The sequence below is a fragment of the Schistocerca piceifrons genome, chromosome 1, assembly GCF_021461385.2.
Source record: "Schistocerca piceifrons isolate TAMUIC-IGC-003096 chromosome 1, iqSchPice1.1, whole genome shotgun sequence".
Classification (NCBI taxonomy): Eukaryota; Metazoa; Arthropoda; class Insecta; order Orthoptera; family Acrididae; genus Schistocerca; species Schistocerca piceifrons.
The window spans coordinates 44,438,791-44,459,285 of record NC_060138.1 but is presented as its reverse complement, the minus strand read 5'-3'; the positions used below and the strand labels follow the sequence as shown (position 1 = coordinate 44,459,285).

The 20,495-nt window shown below is 39.7% G+C and overlaps 1 protein-coding gene across 1 annotated transcript in view; it reads left to right on the top strand.

Annotated features, from left to right (window-relative positions):
- The window catches only part of LOC124776129 (venom carboxylesterase-6-like), a 102,385-nt gene that overhangs the window by 62,306 nt on the left and 19,584 nt on the right, over positions 1-20,495 (top strand). Inside the window, exons 3-4 of the mRNA XM_047251002.1 lie at positions 13,389-13,517; positions 13,676-13,823. Of these exons, the coding sequence (XP_047106958.1) occupies positions 13,389-13,517; positions 13,676-13,823 (277 nt within the window). The remainder of the gene's footprint in view (positions 1-13,388; positions 13,518-13,675; positions 13,824-20,495) is intronic.

Sequence of the window (20,495 nt, the reverse complement as noted above, 5' to 3'; positions counted from 1 at the left end):
CCAGACTGTAGCGCCTAGAGCCGCTCGGCCACTCCGGCCGGCTCTTTGATTTCAAATCTCTGTCCCGCTCTTCGTATTATGTTTTCCATGGTTTCCCTAAATTCCTGAAAAAAAGGGATTGTTTTCTGGAACAGTCCACAGCCGATTTCATTCCCCAAGGTCATGAAATTGAGCTACTGTAATTACAGTAATACAGAATAGAACTGGTAAATAAAAGTCTGATACGATGTATGTGACGCCCAAATGCAAGTAAAGATGGAAAGAAGGAAAAATGAAAACCAACTTTTACTGTAAATATATTAATTTGGCCACGAGTCGGCTTTCGGCTTCTTAGGCCGTCTTTGGGTGACACCTGAATGTCGCAAACACAAATAAAACGACGTGCGGATCACACGGATATTATTTACAGAAAATGCATAAATGACGTGCCTACTGTTTACGTAGGAAAACGGTACATTTTTACATGCAGAAACAGTGACAGCAAATAAAAGAGGAAAAACAGCTTTTGGTGTCGAGTACATGTAACAATTGACGAAAAATAAAGCCGGAGCTACAATTTTTCATCTAGCTTTTGTAATTAAAACTTAATTTAACAGAGGGAACAAGGAAATTGAGTTCTGTTTTTTGATACGACGTTGGCGTTCTGTGTTATTTGTTTGTTTGTTCCCCGTATTTCCACGAAGGTAATCTTTCTTACCTTCTACGTCGTATGAGTCGTCTTCGCTTAAAGATTGGTTAGCAAATAATGTGTTACAGCAAGTGAACGTGTGGTTTGGCGAGTTTATGATTCAGTAACAAACTGGCGAATAGAGCACTAAAGAGCTGCATTTTGCAAGGAATGACTCCGAGAGTATCTGTCATTTTTACTGAAATTGTCTTAGATATAAGAAATTAATATGAAGGGTGACCGGTTCAACTACTGAACAGCCATCATCATGACTAAAGTACAGAAAAGGCAGAGTGCAAATACTTAAGTATGAAATAACAGAGTGCGTATATATTAGATGAAACATACTCATTAAGCTAGTTGCCGAGTAAAGTGTCACAGCAGTGGTCTCGAAATAAAAACTGCCTTTCGTGCTTCTGCAACACAACAGTGAAATAAATTCTTATCAGTTGAGGACGCAGAAGAACGATCGGCTTACATGTGCTAGAAGAAGTAGATAAAGATAAAATATAGGTCTGAAAATATAATGACAGTAGAACACATTATTTAAAAGTCAAATACAATTCATAAATTAAAAGCGAAAAGATTTTGTTGTTAGCAGGAGAATTTCAATAAAACATTTGTGAACAATAGATCACGGCTGCCATAAGCTCTGTCCAGTTCCATTAGTATCTATTATGTTATGACGTGCTGCACACTGAAATGGATGTATGTCTCGATAGGCATAAAGACCGTAGCATGGCGTGAGGTCACAATTAGATTGAGCAAATGGTGGCGTACTAACAGTGTCACAAACATATTCATCCACTTATCGAACGATGAACGGTTTTATACGTCCTCGAAGTTGTTTTCTTATGGCATTAACCATCATCGATGGAAATTGGCTGCTCAGAATATTTTTATCGCGGTAAGAAAAACAATAGCTGTAACATGATAAGATAAAGCTTCTTTAAGAAACATTGCATGAGATTACAGTGTGGACGCAATAACCTAGAAGTCTTTGCTACATACACTGCGAGTACCTTCAGTTTGAGACAAACCTTCAGTTTGAGAAAGAAACCAAAAAACATAATTCTAGCTTATTACATCAGCATAAACAGCTATTGTTTAAGAATTTACAACAGTCAGCAGGTATTTTAACTCTACCCAATTTTAACTCAGTCAATGTGAAACGTCAGCTATCTTTATTGCATCAAAATATTCGAGGACTGAGAAATAAAATTAATGAATTAATTACCTGCGTAGATGAATTAGAGTCTTCAAACCCAGCTGACATAATCTGCCTCCCTGAACGTCATGTGACCACTGGTATAGAACTTTTAAGTGTTACAGGGCTTAGGTTAGCATCTCACTTTTGTAGATCAGAAATGGAGAAAGGAGGAGTTGCCACATTCATCAGAAACTGTCATAAATTTAAGAACATAGACATTCATAAATTTTGCCTAGAACAGCACATGGAAGTATGTGGAACAGAAGTAGAATTTCTCAAAAAATCCTTCATAATATTAAGTGTGTATCGAGCACCTGCAGGTAAATTTAATCTGTTCATAAACCACCTTGAAGCTGTACTGGCCCATTTAACAACCAAAAACAAAGAAATAGTGGTTGCTGGTGATTTCAATGTAGATTTCCTTAAAGACTCTCCCAATAAGTATTTGAGTTAGTAACACTACCATTCAACTTCATTTCCACTGTAAAGTTCCCCACTAGGGTAGCCAATTGCTCACACACAGCCATTGATAATATCTTTATAGAAAAGTCCAATGAACAAAATTATATTACAAAACGAATAGTCAATGGCCTCTTAGACCATGACATGCAGTTCCTTCTGTTAAATGTTAATACTGAACAGGATATAAAATCTGTTAAATCTGAGCTCAAGAGGGTAATCAATAAGCCAAAAATTGATTATTTTAGGACACTCCTCAGAGACATTCACTGGACTGATATTTACAGTGCTCATGGCGTGAATGAAAAATATAACACTTTTGCTAATAAAGTGCCTACCTTATTCGAACACTGTGTAACTAACCTGTTACTACGGGTTATTCCTTATTATTGGGAATGGAAATACTTATTGCTTATGAAATCAACGTGAGAAGAATAGGGTCGCCACCGACTCAAACCATACAACTAATCAAAGATCTGGTCGAGTCGGAAAATAAATTAATTTGATCACAGACCAAAAACTCACAAAAATGCATACGTTGTGAGGTCGCTCACAGCGGATACGATGCAATTAATAGTATTGCCCGTGCGCTGTTCACGACAATCAAACATTTAAAATAAAATAGAAAATGCATGAACACTGCATAAGATCAGCTTCCAGCAACACACCTGAAAATATGACTTAAATCTAAAGCATTTGTTATAAAATACAAGAGGAGACTAATCACTGGACCTGTGCATAAGGAAACGCATTGGATGTGCTAATGGGAAAGCTACGAGGTGAGTGGCTTAGGCGCAAAAACGTAATCTCGGAACACAAGAGAAAATTGTGGATAAAATCATTTATTCCTAAACTAAGGATGTGTGGCATGTACACGATTCCTGATAACACGTGGTTTGTGGAGGCACAATTTCTAGGTATAGTGCCAAATTCCAACAATATCACATCATACAATCATGTTAACATTTTCTAAAACAAACATGCGATCGGACAGTTAGTGATGCCGGTAGCCCAACTACTATAATGTTCTACCACGTGGTTGGTTCCCCACGGACGAAAGACACGGAAAGTAAGGAAAATTTACGAGAAGGCAAGGCTCTAAATATTTAGAAAGGTGAAAGCTTATACAGGCACAGCTGAAGGCAAACAGACATTCATACAGAAGCGAGTGCTCACTTCTTATCGACACCTTTGTGTGGCGCTCTTCCGGCGGATCCAAGTCTGCTACAGAAATTCGCTAAAAGAAAAATCTGCCAAAGTTTTGCATTCCTTGCTGCGACAAGGCAAAGCAATCTTCCAGATTTGAAAAGCGAGACCAAAGGCTAACAGCTCTCCCCTCGCCAAGTAACAACGCGCCACGCGGTCAGTCGAACTCACCCTTCTTCGACTGGAGCACAGCTGTGGACGCTTCCCGTACCGGCGGCAGACTGCCTCCCGCTTCTCCAGCCTCTTCCACGCTCTTCCACGCTCCGCGTGGACCGGAAAACCCCAAGATGCCATTTCCGCCACCAACCTAACGCAGGTGGATTTCTCACAAGTAGCGGAAACCTCTTTGCTGACTTGACCACTACGAGAGTTGGCTATTCTGTGCAACTGCTGCTGAATCTGTACGACTATCGCAGACTTTCTGCAGCAGACTACGCCACCGTCTAGCAACGTGACACACAACCACATTCACTCAATCACACTACTATGAGAGTAAAGAGAATAGAGAAACAAGAAAAAGAAAGAGAAATGGTAATGAAAATGGGCTACCGGACTAATGAAAGGTGGCTACAGGACTCTTTCAACTGTTTTCCCCCAAAACTTACCAAGGTTGGAGCAAAGTCTACGGAGAAGCCATGGATTACTCAAGGAATAGGGGTATAGCGTAAAACAAAAAGAAAACTGTATCTGCCAATCCAAAACAGTTCCGATATTGATACTCTAGCACATTACAAGAAATACTGCAAAATATTAAAGACTGTAATATGGACATCAAAGCAAATATATTGCAAGGAAAAGATAGTCATATCAGATAACAAACTAAAGACTATATGGGATATAGTGAAGGAGGAGACCGGTAGAACCAGACATGAAGAGGAACAAGTAGCATTAAGAGTAAATGATACATTGGTGACAGACGTGTATAGTGTTGCAGAACTTTTTAACAAACATTTTATAACTGTTACTGACAAGATGGGGTTGTCAGGTTCTGTAGATGCTGCTATGGAATACCTCAGACCAGACATTTCAAGTAACTTCCATAATATGAATTTGACCCTCACTACTCCAGCAGAAATAATATACGTCATAAAATCATTAGAATCAAAAACATCTAGTGGGTATGATGAAATATCAACAAAGTTTATTAAAGAATGTGATTCTGAGTTAAGTAATATATTAAGCTATCTGTGTAACCAGTTATTTATCAGTGGAATATTTCCTGAATGGTTGAAATATGAAGTTAAGTCACTGTTTAAGAAGGGAGATAAAGAAATAGCATCAAATTTCCGTCCAATTTCACTTTTGCCAGCATACTCAAAAATTTTAGAAAAAGTAATGTACAATCGGCTGTATAACCATCTTATCTCAAATAACATACTGTCAAAGTCACAATTCGGATTTCTAAAGGGTTCTGATATTGAGAAGGCTATCTACACTTACAGTGAAAATGTGCTTAATTCATTAGACAAAAAATTGCAGGCAACTGGTATATTTTGTGATATGTCAAAGCCATTTGACTGTGTAAATCACAATATCCTTTTACGTAAATTAGAATATTATAGTGTAACAGGAAATGCTGCAAAATGGTTCAGATCTTATATCTCTGGCAGGAAACAAAGGGTGTTATTAGGAAAGAGACATGTATCAACCTATCAGGCATCATCCAACTGGGAACTAATTACATGTGGGGTCCCACAAGGTTCCATTTTAGGGCCCTTACTGTTTTTTACTATGCTTATTTTCATTCCATAATGTCATATGGGATTATTTTTGGGGGTAATTCATGAAGCCAAGCTAAAGTTTTCTGGGCACATAAACGTGGGTAAGAGTTATATGTGGTGTGAACTCAAGAACATCTTGCAGAAGCCTTTTTAGGGAACTAGGGATACTAACTACTGCTTCCCAATATATTTATTCATTAATGAAATTTGTCATTAAAAATATATCACTTTTCCAAACCAACAGCTCAATTCATGGAATCAATACTAGAAATAAAAATAATCTTCACAAGAATTTAAAGTCACTTAGTCTTGTACAAAAAGGTGTGCATTATTCAGGAACGCACATTTCCTATAACTTGCCAGCAGCTATAAAAAGCTTAACAACCAATGAAATTCAGTTTAAGAGAAGCCTAAAAGATTTTTGGTGGCCAACTCCTTCTACTCCATTGATGAATTTCTCAGTAGAACCAACTGATATATATATATATATATATATATATATTATAAGTACAATATAACTTCTGCACAATTTCAATGCAGTAATGCATTCATTGTAAGTAAGTGTGTGTGTGTGTGTGTGTGTGTGTGTGTGTGTGTGTGTGTGTGTGAGTACAATCTAACTTCTGCACCAGATCAATGCAGTAATGTGTTCATTGTAAATAAGTATTTAGTAGTTGTATTACACGTTTATTGCCTTATAAATAAATAAAAAACTTTTTTATTTTAAATTCAGTGCATTAGTATTTGTAAAATGATTTTTTCATATAGCATTCATTAAAAAATGACGACCATGCCACTTGGGACCTGTGGAATGGTACATCAGCTTATTTGTTTGCGTTGTAAATATTTGTCATGTATTGTTGTTTTTCTGACATGTTCCACATCCTGGAGGACCTCCTCACTACGGATCAATTGGAATGAAAGTAAATCTAATCTAATCTAAAATCAAGTGTGAGTTTTTCCATCTTCACCGTTCCTCACCCCATAGCGGCCTGTATGTGGAGATGACCTCACCTTCCTCCATCCTCAACAGTCCTGCCTAGAAGTGACGCTATACAGTGGGAACACCATGTTCTGGGACGTCATTTAAAGAAATAAGGGCATGTATTTATATGCTGTATGAACAATTGTTCTCAATATCAGTCCTTATAATGTTTATCATTGTAAGCGGTCTTCATTTTTTATACTGTATATTCTTATATATTATTATTATTAATCAATAAGTTGCCAGGCTAAAAACACATAATAGTTCATAATAGCGGGTTCATCCCACTAACTGTCATAGGACTTGCAGTGGATACTGACGCAGTTTGGAATTCCTGTGTGATGGTCTGGACAGATATCTGCCTACTACATATTACGACCCTCCTCAACTGTTGGCGGTCTCTGTCAGTCAACAGACAAGATCGGCCTGTACGCTTTTGTGCTGTACGTCTCCCTTCTGGGACACACACTTCCCTCCAATATTTGAACAGTAAATCGCGGGAACAACTGAAATAGCGCATCGCTTCACTGCAATTTGTATTTATTGTAACACTTGATAACAGACCAAAAAAAGTCGCCTGTTACACTTGATCAATAATAAACAGCTGATTCAGTTTTCTGCACTTTAGTTAAAGTTTCCATAAATATAAACATGCGCGTAGGCGCATTAAAAAAAACTGGTTATGAAACACTCACTTATAACATCAAGGCAAGCACACTCCATTTAAAGAGTAAATAATTAGCAAGTTTACACATTGACTAGAACATCAAGATGAATATCAGGAAAGTGCACCGTCTACAACACCTTACGGCGACAGTTAACCTCCAATAAGTTCCATTCTTTACACTATGACATTAAGTACAGCTCAATAGTAATAAAAAAATTTATATTCCACCCATATATATACATATACGCGCATAAGCACAATTAAACACTCGTGGAAAAACAATAAATTGGAAATTGACAAATCTATACTCAAAGGAACAGCAATCCATCTAAACACTCCAAAAATGGCAACTTAATGGCTACCTAGAGAAACAAATTAAGAATAGCATGCTTATAGATTAACTAGAATAAAGGAATAAATAACACACACACGGCTTTTGACGGCCGACAAACTGTGTTGGGCTATTGAGCAGTGATTAATTTAAAATAGCCAGAACATACGCTACCCAGGTTAGCGGCGTATTTAAAGACAAGCGTCGAGCAAGGACCCTCGTCAGAAAGTAATCAAAACTAGCAGAATTGCCTTACACGGCAGACGTGCCAGCACATCCGTTCATATCCCACAATCAACTAGCACAACATACATCATTGACACATTTCAGATAATATTTTAAAACAACATACTTAAATACCTTTGTTAACCACAAGCCTTAATTAGTTAACAGGTTAGGCTCTGTTATTGAAGCCACGCAAATGAGGTAGCAAGTTAAGGTCTACAGTGCTACTTTGCCATTTAACACGCGTCGTGACGAGGAAAAGGAAGGATCCAGCTAATTAACTGAAAGTCACTCCTTGGATCCAGTATTTGACGATGCGCTCAAAATCAACAGACAAGGCGAGAGTCAAGTTTAGACTCGCGAACAGCACACGCAGAAAACGAGCATAAGGTGAACATTGAATAAATTGCTCCTTGTTCAGTCATTTACACACCGACGAAACAAATAATCTTCTCCGCATTACTGTAGACTCCGGAATCCCCAGTCGCTTGCCAGTTACTCAAAATAATGGTCAAAACGTCTTACTTTAAGTCCGACGACATCCGTAGGATAGGAGTTTCAATGGGCAAACAGGTCTCATCCTCTTTGATCCATCTGCGACCAAGACAGTAACGTTGGCGGCTATCACGGTCTTAACGATGCATCACATCTGACGCGAGACGCGCCAAACAACAACAGAACGGCGCGGCCTCCTGTTCGCTCCCAGACGTCCGCAACCAGAGTCCCTCCTCCAGACCGACGCCCTCTCGCAAACACGGCAGGCAGCCGGCCGCAGCAACGTCACAGCGCCCTCTGGCTAGGGTAAGAAAACAGCAGAGCGCGAAGCGGGAATTTCAAAAGGAACGCCCTACAGACAATGAGGAAACGTAGAGAACAACTCGTGACATTCCGTCACGGTTCACCTTCACGTTTCCACTTCACTATCACATCGGAAACAGTGGACCTAGGGATGTTTAGGAGTGTGGAAATCTCGCGTACGGACGTATGACACAAGTGACACCCAATCACGATAGAAGTCCGTGAGTTCCGTGGAGCGCCCCATTCTACTCTCCGACTAGGTCTAATGACTACTGAGGTCGCTGATATGGAGTACCTGGTAGCAGGTGGCAGCACAATGCACCTAACATGAAAAACGTATGTTTTTGGGGGTGTGCGGATACTTTTCATCACATAGTGTACCTTGTACGCGATACTACCGCAATCTGTATGTGCGTATTGCTATTCCGTGACTTTTGTCATCTCATTGCACATTTTCCAACACCTTTACGGTGTGTTTATCACACTGTAGTATAAACAGTGCATTATTTTAGAATGGGATTGAAATCCGCTAGCTGTGGGGTTGCAACAACGAAACAAGAATCAGTAGGAAAGGTTATTAAGTAGCGTGCTTTCAATATCGTGGTAATTACGGAAGTCCCCAGAACGCTAGATCAGGGGACAAGAATGTTCGCCGTCTAGACGAAACCATATCTCGACCTGTATGAAATGGTCAAAGGAAATCACGAAAAACCTAGGTAAAAATGATCACATTTTGTTGCTCAACAAAAAAAGTTCAGTGGTCCAACTCTGAAGACCTGTCAGAAATCCTTGCCACACAATGCTGTCTGTATTAACAGTAAACAGTCTAACCATAAATGAAGTGCGTCGTGTCAGTGTTTGAAATACGAACCCTTGCGACGCTCGTGAATTACGTACATATGTACACACCGCAGAAGTATGAGGGTGAGTCAATAAATAAGCCGCAAACTCCAGAATACGGCATATAGTTTTAAATTTCGCCCTGAATACAGGGAGGTCCACTGATAGTGACTGTGCCAAATATCTCACGAAATAAGCATCAAACGAAAAAACTACACAGAACGAAACTTGCCTAGCTTGAAGGGGGAAACCAGATGGCGCTATGGTTGGGCCGCGAGATGGCGCTGCCATAGGTCAAACGGATATCAACTGCGTTTTTTAAAATAGGAACTCCTGTTTTTATTTCATATTCGTGTAGTACGTAAAGAAATATGAATGTTTTAGTTGGACCACTTTTTTCGCTTTGTGATAGATGCCGTTGTAATAGTCACAAACGTATAAGTACGTGGTATCACGTAACATTCCGCCAGTGCGGACGGTATTTGCTTCGTGATACATTACCCGTGTTAAAATGAACCGTTTACCAATTGCGGAAGAGCTCTATATCGTGTTGATGTATGGCTATTGTGATCAAAATGCCCAACGGGCGTGTGCTATGTATGCTGCACGGTATCCTGGACGACATCATCCAAGTGTCAGGACCGTTCGCCGGATAGTTACGTTATTTAAGGAAACAGGAAGTGTTCAGCCAGATGTGAAACGTCAACCACGACCTGCAACAAATGATGATGCCCAAGTAGGTGTTTTAGCTGCTGTCGCGGCTAATCGGCACATCAGTAGCAGACAAACTGCGCGAGAATCGGGAATCTCAGAAACGTCGGTGTTCAGAATGCTACATCAACATCGACTGCACCCGTACCATATTTCTATGCACCAGGAATTGCATGGCGACGACTTTGAACGTCGTGTACAGTTCTGCCACTGGGCACAAGAGACATTACGGGACGATGACAGATTTTTTGCACGCGTTCTATTTAGCGACGAAGCGTCATTCACCAACAGCGGTAACGTAAACCGGCGTAATAAGCGCTATTGGGCAACGGAAAATCCACGATGGCTGCTACAAGTGGAACATAAGCGACCTTGGCGGATTAATGTATGGTGCGGCATTATGGGAGGAAGGATAATTGGCCCCTATTTTATCGATGGCAATCTAAATGGTGCAATGTATGCTGATTTCCTACGTAATGTTGTACCGATGTTACTACAAGATGTTTCACTGCGTCATAGAATGGCGATGCACTTCGAACGTGATGGATGTCCGGCACATAGCTCGCGTGCGGTTGAAGCGGTATTGGATAGCATATTTCATGACAGGTGGATTGGTCGCCGAAGCACCATACCATGACCCACACGTGCACTGGATCTGACGTCTCCGGATTTCTTTCTGTGGGGAAAGTTGAAGGATATTTGCTATCGTGATCCACTGACAACGCCTGACAACATGCGTCAGCGCATTGTCAATGCATGTGCGAACATTACGGAAGGCGAACAACTCGCTGTTGAGAGGAATGTCGTTACACGTACTGCCAAATGCATTGATGTTGACGGACATCATTTTGAGCATTTATTGCATTAATGTGGTATTTACAGGTAATCACGCTGTAACAGGATGCGTTCTCAGAAATGATAAGTTCACAAAGGTACATGTATAACATTGGAAAACCGAAATAAAATGTTCAAACGTACCTACGTTCTGTATTTTAATTTAAAAAACTTACCTGTTAGCAACTGTTCGTCTAAAATAGGGAGCCATATGTTTGTGACTATTACAGCGTCATCTGTCACAAAGCGAAAAAAGTGGCCTAACTAAAACATTCAGATTTCTTTACGTACTAGACGAATATGTAATAAAAAATGTGGGTTCCTATTTTAAAAAACGCAGTTGATATCTGTTTGACGTATGGCAGCGCCATCTAGCGGGCCAACCATAGCACCGTCTGGTTTCCCCCTTCCAGCTAGACAAGTTTCATCCTTTGTAGTTTTTTCGTTTGACGCTTTCGTGAGATATTTGGCGCGGTCACTATCAATGGACCACCCTGTATATCTAGAAGGTTGCAGCACGTGTCGCATGGAAGGTAGCCATTTCACAGTATAGCACGGCCAATGTTCAATGATCTCCAGTCAGATCAAAATAACAGGTGTCCTATAAATGTGCATCCGACTAGTTGTTGTTGTTGTTGTTGTGGTCTTCAGTCCTGAGACTGGTTTGATGCAGCTCTCCATGCTACTCTATCCTGTGCAAGCTTTTTCATCTCCCAGTACCTACTGCAACCTACATCCTTCTGAATCTGCTTAGTGTATTCATCTCTTGGTCTCCCTCTACGATTTTTACCCTCCACGCTGCCCTCCAATACTAAATTGGTGATCCCTTGATGCCTCAGAACATGTCCTACCAACCGATCCCTTCTTCTGGTCAAGTTGTGCCACAAACTTCTCTTCTCCCCAATCCTATTCAATACTTCCTCTTTAGTTATGTGATCTACCCATCTAATCTTCAGCATTCTTCTGTAGCACCACATTTCGAAAGCTTCTATTCTCTTCTTGTCCAAACTATTTATCGTCCATGTTTCACTTCCATACATGGCTACACTCCATACGAATACTTTCAGAAATGACTTCCTGACACTTAAATCAACACTGGATGTTAACAAATTTCTCTTCTTCAGAAACGCTTTCCTTGCCATTGCCAGCCTACATTTTATATCCTCTCTACTTCGACCATCATCAGTTATTTTGCTCCCCAAATAGCAAAACTCCTTTACTACTTTAAGTGCCTCATTTCCTAATCTAATTCCCTCAGCATCACCCGACTTAATTCGACTACATTCCATTATCCTTGTTTTGCTTTTGTTGATGTTCATCTTATATCCTCCTTTCAAGACACTGTTCATTCCATTCAACTGCTCTTCCAAGTCCTTTGCTGTCTCTGACAGAATTACAATGTCATCGGCGAACCTCAAAGTTTTTATTTCTTCTCCATGAATTTTAATACCTACTCCGAATTTTTCTTTTGTTTCCTTTACTGCTTGCTCAATATACAGATTGAATAACATCGGGGAGAGGCTACAACCCTGTCTTACTCCCTTCCCAACCACTGCTTCCCTTTCACGTCCCTCGACTCTTATTACTGCCATCTGGTTTCTGTACAAATTGTAAATAGCCTTTCGCTCCCTGTATTTTACCCCTGCCACCTTTAGAATTTGAAAGAGAGTATTCCAGTCAACATTGTCAAAAACTTTCTCTAAGTCTACAAATGCTAGAAACGTAGGTTTGTCTGTCCTTAATCTTTCTTCTAAGATAAGTCGTAAGGTCAGTATTGCCTCACGTGTTCCAGTGTTTCTACGGAATCCAAACTGATCTTCCCCGAGGTTGGCTTCTACTAGTTTTTCCATTCGTCTGTAAAGAATTCGTGTTAGTATTTTGCATCTGTGGCTTATTAAGCTGATAGTTCGGTAATTTTCACATCTGTCAACACCTGCTTTCTTTGGGATTGGAATTATTATATTCTTCTTGAAGTCTGAGGGTATTTCGCCTGTTTCATACATCTTGCTCACCAGATGGTAGAGTTTTGTCAGGACTGGCTCTCCCACGGCCGTCAGTAGTTCCAATGGAATATTGTCTACTCCGGGGCCTTGTTTCGACTCAGGTCTTTCAGTGCTCTGTCAAACTCTTCACGCAGTATCATATCTCCCATTTCATCTTCATCTACATCCTCTTCGACTAGGACAACACGAATTTTGTGAGCCGAGGGACTGTTCGTGGAATTCGTCCCATAAATTTTCCAACTTTATTTCACGGACAGTTGGTTATCGGCAAGAAAATAATCACAAACAAAAAGTGTAGACGTATTTCGCTACCCTCCCCCTCCCCCCCCCCCCTCCAAGGAAACATCACACTTGTGGACTGCAGCAATTTAAGAAACCAAATAAAGTTCTTATATCCCGCACGGTTAGACGTTGACGCCTTGACAAAAATTCTATGCTGCAGGCTCTGAATCGCTTGTGTTATGGTTACATGGGCAGTTTGTTGAAAAACAAAATAAATTTCAGGTTGGTCGCGTTACTCTAATGTCTCTGTCCCGGTTAGCGACTTATTTATTGACTCACTCTCGAATCTCAGATCCTCACTTAGGTCTTATCGTATCTGGCCACTTCGATTTCCACTACCGTTAGTAACCCATCACTAGTAACCCACATCACGTACCTTAAACAGACAAATCTCTGCGTCTTGTTGAAACGATAACCTGTATTAACGAACTGTATCGTCACGTCGACAGCCACCAGTGAGAAAAGCGGCGTGGTCCGGTGTCCTGGACACGCTGGCAGCCTCTTGGGCGTGCACGCAGTACTCCAAGTACGCGACCGGCTTTGAAGACTGCCTGTTCATCAACGTTTACGGACCTGGTGTAAGTATCGTACGATCCTACGGCGGCTATTACCTATTCTTTCCATTTTAATCAATAATGTTATTCGTATTAGGAATTTAGAAGGAATATTGTTGGGAAAAAGTGTTTCGTTCCTCCCTTTGTATGTTTAATTGTATCAATTGCGTATTGATTTGCAGACTCCGCAGAATGAAACTCAGAAGGCTGTTGTGGTGTGGATCCACGGCGGTTGCTTCACGTCGTCTTCTGGAACCAGCGGCGTGCCGTACTATTTCGTGGACAGCGGCGTCATTTTCGTGACCTTCAATTATCGCCTCGGAATTTTCGGTAAATATTTTACAGCTTACTTAAACTGTTATGTCAACTGTTTATATATATTTGGACTTCTGAGCGCCATGAAGCCGCTTCATATCTTATTCTGCCCATACCACTGCCAAAGTCAGTCGTGCTTTCAACCGGTGAGAGTTAGTTTAGAGCAAGCATCTCACCTTATTGTGCTTTAATACAAAGTCTAAGTCTACAGTATGTGGTTTGCTGTTGCCTTCTCGCGAATTATTATGAAGAGTCGATTGTTCAACATGCCAGTGCAGTGTAGTTTCTCATTTATATGAATGTGAAATGAAAGGAACGGAGAGACTAATCTGCTTGTACAACACCTGCCGCCTGCCTGCACATCATCTGACAGGCAGATTATCATCAACGGCGTCACATTTCCGCACCGCTCGAGGTACTGTGGAGAGGTTCCGTCCAAAAAGTTCCGAAGCTGATTTTTTGTCCTGACATATAAGCGACGTCAGCGTAGTAACTGCGATGGCAGTTTAAACTAACGACTGCAGCAACAGATGTGCATTCCGCCAGTCAGTTGTGAGCAGGCTGTATTAACTACTGAACGTGCGACCGTTGTGTGTCAACGTTGTTGTGTGAAAAGTTGCAGTGGAGCAGCATCTCTAAAAGAAGTGTTCAAGGCAGTCTCCAGAATGTTTTGAAGGTGACCAAAGTGAGTGCAAAATTTATCCCACACACCCAAACAACGACGCGTGGCGCCTGCAACTGCAACTGCAACTGCTTTCAGAGAATAACCTATAAAGAAACAAACTGCGGAAAATCTTTCACCAAATTTCTTTAAAAAAGTATTTTTCTGAGGCCTTCCGGGGCCGACATAAATTCTCTTTAAAAAATGTATTGGATGCAGTTATCATTTTACAGCGATGCGCTTGACGGAGTTTAATACTGAATATATTTTCAAGAAAGAATTCTAGGATATGTTTAATTGATTTTTAGTATTAGTAATGTCTATGTGTAAAAGACAACGTGCCAACTGACTGACTTGTCATCGCCCAGCAGAAACCGCAAAGGACGGAAACCTGAAACTTGCAAAGGATGTTGATCTTATACTGTAGGCTCCGTTTAAGGGGATTTAGAACAGAAAAAAATTTTTGTTTCATGTTTTTGGAATTTTATCTCATTATAAAATTTGCAATTTTCCGAATAAAATGATACATACGTGGGAAGTATTTTATTTTATTTTTTTTAAATATAATCTACACCGGTTGAAAATATTAAAATTTTATGTGCATTACTTCAAGATCTAATAAAATCGGTAATTTTTTATATAGAAGGCTGTGGATTACTGTGTTATGAAGCTTAAATTATTTGTTTGTATTGGTAGCACTGCCAAAAACAGTATCGTGTCGTTTCATAGTATAAACACGCGTTGTATGTTGAAGTGCTAACGTTTTTCCAAGGAAAAGTGACGAATAGATTGGTAAATCTCTCAAAATGTAAAGTAGGACGCCGAAACCAAGTGTTTTTAAGAAACGTGGATTTCATGGTAATATATTTTCGAATAAAGGGAAACATTTTTTTCAACATGTGGCGTGTGAAGTTACAGACAATGATAAACAGGCAAACTCGTCAGTATCTAGAGAAACACCCATTAGTGCTCAGAAGATTAAAATAAAACGTTGTGATAAACAGTTTCTCAAAACGAAAGTGATGTAAATGATAGGTTAGGTGAATGTGTGCGTTGTAAAATGTGTGGAGGGCCACTTAGTTTACATGAAGACAGTAAGGTATCAAATGGACTAGCGAGGAAACTTATCTTTAATTGTGCCAGTTGTAAATATACTCACTCATTTTGAAATTCTGATAATTGTAAAGATAATTATTTTGAAGTAAATGTTAGGTTGTTTTATGGATTGAGAGCTATTGGCAAAGGACACACTGTAGCAGAAACAATGTGTGCCGTGATGAATATTCCATTCCCACCTTGTAAAATCGACAAGTATGCAGGATTTATTGGAGCTGCTGTGGAATCTGTTGCTTATGACTCAATGAAGGGTGCTGCAAACGAAGCTGTTGAAATAAATAATGGTTTGACTGAAATACCAGTAACTTTCGATGGCACTTGGCACAGGCACAGCTACAGTTGCTACGGTGACCAGTGTGGATACTGGAAAGGTATTAGATTTCCAGATTTTAACCAAACGTTGTTATAAGTGTAAATCAGAGAATGAAGAAGAACATATCTGTGACAGAAATTATGAAGGAAGAAGTGGTGGTATGGAGGCCTCTGCAGCTATTGAGATTTTTAGTCGATCTGTGAATGAAATGGGAGTGTGTTACACTAAGTTCTTAGGTGATGGAGACTCAAAAGTATATAACAATGTAGTAGCCGCTCAGCCTTGTGGTGAGAAGATTATTACAAAACTGGAATGTGTTGGTCATGTCCAGAGAGGGACAGGCACCAGATTGAGGAAGTTGAAACAAAGTTTGACATGCAAGAAACTTTCTGATGGTAAATTCATAAGAGGCAGGCTGACAGACAAAATGATTGATGAACTACAGCAGTATTACGGGATGGCCATTAGAAATAATACTGAGGATTTGTTGAAAATGAAGCAGTCAGTATGGGCTACCTTCTTCCACAGACTGTCAACTGATGAAAACCAGTACACCACATTTGCCCTCATCGACCTGATTCATGGTGCAATTGCCGCAATGCCCAGTACTGAAACAGTTCATATATCCATAAACATTCCATCCCAGCAGCAGTCATGGATATCATAAAACCTATTTACGGAGAGCTGGCAAATCCTGAATTACTGAAGTGTCTGCATGGCCAGACTCAAAATCCCAATGAGTCGTTCGATAATCTTATAAGCCCTATGGATCCGCTTACCAAAAATCGTTTTTGTTGGAATGAAGACATTAAAGTGGGGGGAGGGGGGGGGCGGGGTCAGTGATGCTGTTATTGCTTTTAATTATGGCAACATTGGTAGACTGAAAGTGCTACAGCATATGGGAATTAATCCTGGAGCAAACTGCATCAGAGAACTTGAACGGATGGACAAGGTTCGCATTGAGAAAGCAAGGTATGCAGCACAGTTAGCCACTGAAGAGTCCAGAAAGAAGAAAAGAAGAAAAAACTTGGAAAAAGACCAGAGGATGTATACAGTATGGTGCAGGGTGCATCTGAGTGACTAAAAATAAAAAATTAAACATATATTAAGTGAGTTACAGTCTTTTGAAACTTTACAAGCCGTTCCTGAAAATTTACAATTCCTGTTGAATTTTTCACTAAATCTCAGAAACCACCTCAAGTACTCAAATTTTCAGGGAGTAATAACATCCATATCCTGAGTCTGCAGAACTAAAATAAGAACCTAAAGTTATATGCAAATAAAATTATTTGGGTTAACGTACAAAAAAGTACCCAAAATTTTAGCTGTGCAATTAAAAAATTGTGTCTCCGAAACCAGTGGCTGAAATGCAATAATTCTAGTTCAGTAGACTCATAACATACACTTTAACGTCCTTTTAAAGTTTCATGTCAATGGCCACAGCGGTTCCTGAAATACAGGGAAACCAAGTCATTACAATTAACATTGTCGGGATTGGGCGTTCCAACTCCTCTTAAGAAGAGATTGTTCGAAATTCCACTCCTAAGGCGGTGAAAAAGGGGATGAAAGTCTTTTTAAAAATACGACGCTATTAAGACAATTTAGTGACTGGGTCTACGAAAATTAGTATTTTTTTCTGTCAAAAAAAACACTTGTTTCAGAATTTCTGGAAATTCAACCTCTAAGGGGGTAAAATAGTGGTGAATTTTTTTAATAAATTATTAAAGAACTACTAAAGCACTTTTAAAGCTATACCTATGCTAGGCTAGAAATATAAAAATACGTCTTTCAGTGTTTTTAGGAATTCAACTACCTGAAATACGGAATGAAAAATTTTATGAAATTGTTCATTATGAAAGCCTTTTCAAAGGTAAATCTACCAAAATTTGTATTTGCCGTCTCTGTTTGAAATAAAAAAGTACATCTTTCATTACTTTTAGAAATTCAACCCCCAATGGGGTGAAATAGTGGTTGGCAATTCTTAAGAAAATATTTATTTATATTAAGATAAGCTAAACCCACGCAAACTGGTATTCCAGTTCTCAGCTAGACGTAAAGAACGTGTTAGGGATGAAAGTTTCTACGAAAATATAACCACAAGAACGAAAGAGGCATGATTAACATAAACCTTGTATTTTAGGTACTAGAATCGCTTTTTGAAGTAGACCGTGCTTTAGAAGCCTTAATTAGCTTGAAAAGTTTATAAGGAGTTGCAACTTGTGATCTAAATGAAAGGAGGTTATTTAACAGTCAGCACGACAAATTTGTCAAAATCGCATAGAAAAAGATATGGCCCATTAATACATTACTTTTTCAGGAGGCCTAATCTATGCTTATAAAACTATTTTTGATGTAACTACTACACAAACGTGAGCGAAGCAGTGGGCGCTTAACACGTTCGCTGCGGTCGCCCGTGCGAGCCGCTAACGCGCGAGGCGGACGCTTGTAAGCGCACGTGCGCTGAGAGCTGAAATCATAGCCCTGCGAAACCTGTAAGTTTGTGGCGAATAAACTAGATGCCGCCAGCTGATTCGTTTGGAGTTCGTACGCTGGCTACCAGAGGCGCAGCGTTCCACTCAGTCAAAACAGTTCGGGGCTAGCTGCCAGGAGCGCTGCAATCACTTCTCTTTGCAGCCGCACGGCCTTCTATGATTTTTATTTCGAGGAAATAACTTTACATAGTTACCGACTTAGCTCGCCACTGTATCTTTTCATAATTCTTATGGATGAATAAAACTTTGTTCTGCAAGGGAAGTCAGCAGTTTCAAGTTATAATAAGATACTGCTGGAATTTATATTTCGTAATCCATACCTGGCTGAATACAAATTATGAACACGCCTAAATTTTGATCGCAAGACTAATGTCTAGTTTTGCGACAAATTCATGTTGTGCACGAACGTAATATTGGCAACGAATATAACGTCTGCGGAAGAGGTGCTAGATATAGAAATACAAGTACACTTTAGCTGCATGCCGATCATGTGATAAATGCTGCCTGCTGTCTGTCGCTTATAAGCGTTACATGCATTTATTGCAAACAATTCTAACAAAGCCCCTTATTTATTTATTGTATTGCTAACTGGACAGAAAATGCAATTCACCCAAGTGACAAATCCACTCCATTGAAAAAGAATTAGTCGGAAAACACCAAAAGATTTATAAAACGAAGAAAAAGAAACAGGACTCGTCTGCAATGTGGTGCTATGGAAACCCAATCACAAATATATACATATTATAAAAATGACTGTATGTGTATGTATGTATGTTCCACATCTCCTCCTACTGGACCGATTTCAACGAAACGTGGTACACATATTCCTATTATCGGAAAACTATCACTGTAGGGGTAAGAACCACATACGACACATACGTCAGGAGATATGACGTCATGAACAATGTAATTCGTCAAAAACGGCCGCATCATGTGACGATATTCCACATCTGCTCCTAAACTAGTACACCGATTTCAATCAAATTTGGTACAAATCTTCTCTAAGGTAATGAATCATTTGCTATGGTAGCAAAAACTACTTACGATATATAGTTCAGGAGATATGACGTCATAAACAATTCTGTTCTTGAATAACCGCAACATCAGGTTTGTGATTTCTATTTATTATGTCATTACTACTAAAGCTATTCGCGAAGAATTTTGCAGAGGATATGCATATATACCACTAAATGTAGCTTTGAAATTATATCATAGTATGACACGTAGTACAGGAGATATGACGTCAAAACTATGAAACGCACGAAAATCCGTCCCACTATGCATGTGGTTGTAATGTATTACGTCTGTAATACCAACTCCATTCGCACCTCATTTTGCAGTTTCCTAATATTCTTCCCGGGGAACATGGAAAATTATATTCTTGTGGGACACATAGTACAGGAAATATTATGTCATGAAGATTGACCTGTGTGAAAACGGAACTGAGATGAATGGAAAATAGATAGCGATAGAACAGGAGGCGATGGACAGAGAGAGAAGAAGCAGATGGACTAAAATAAGACAGGAATGAATACACACCCGGGCAACGCCGGGCACTGCAGCTAGTAACAAATAAGTTTTCACGGTGTAGAGGTGATGTTTTTATAGCAAACCACAAATAAGTCCACATACGGTACTGTACAGAAACATCATATTCTGAGCAACCAATGTAACTATATTTACATGGCTATCAAATAAAACAAACACTTTACAAATCAAACACAAACAGATCTTCCTCTGTAGATACGACGTCCCATTACATTATGGATGTGTAATTGTGCAGCAGTTCAAACAGAATCCAGGTTGGTTTGGACACGTTATACACACGTATGGTGTATCCGTACGCTTGCCCCGTGCCGCGCACGTTTTACATCGCTTCCGCATAACTTGCTTCGTCCCTTCCGTTGCGTCCCGCTTTTGCACAACATGTGTGTCTTTACATTTGTTACGCACACCTTTTGTAACGTCCATTGGTGGAAGTAGTCCCTTTATTATTTGTATTCTATAATCATACAAAGTCATATTATGCCCTGAGTATTTATTATATAGGTAATGTGCATTGAACATTAGCATGTCAACTACATGGAAGAATAGTTTCTTTGGCC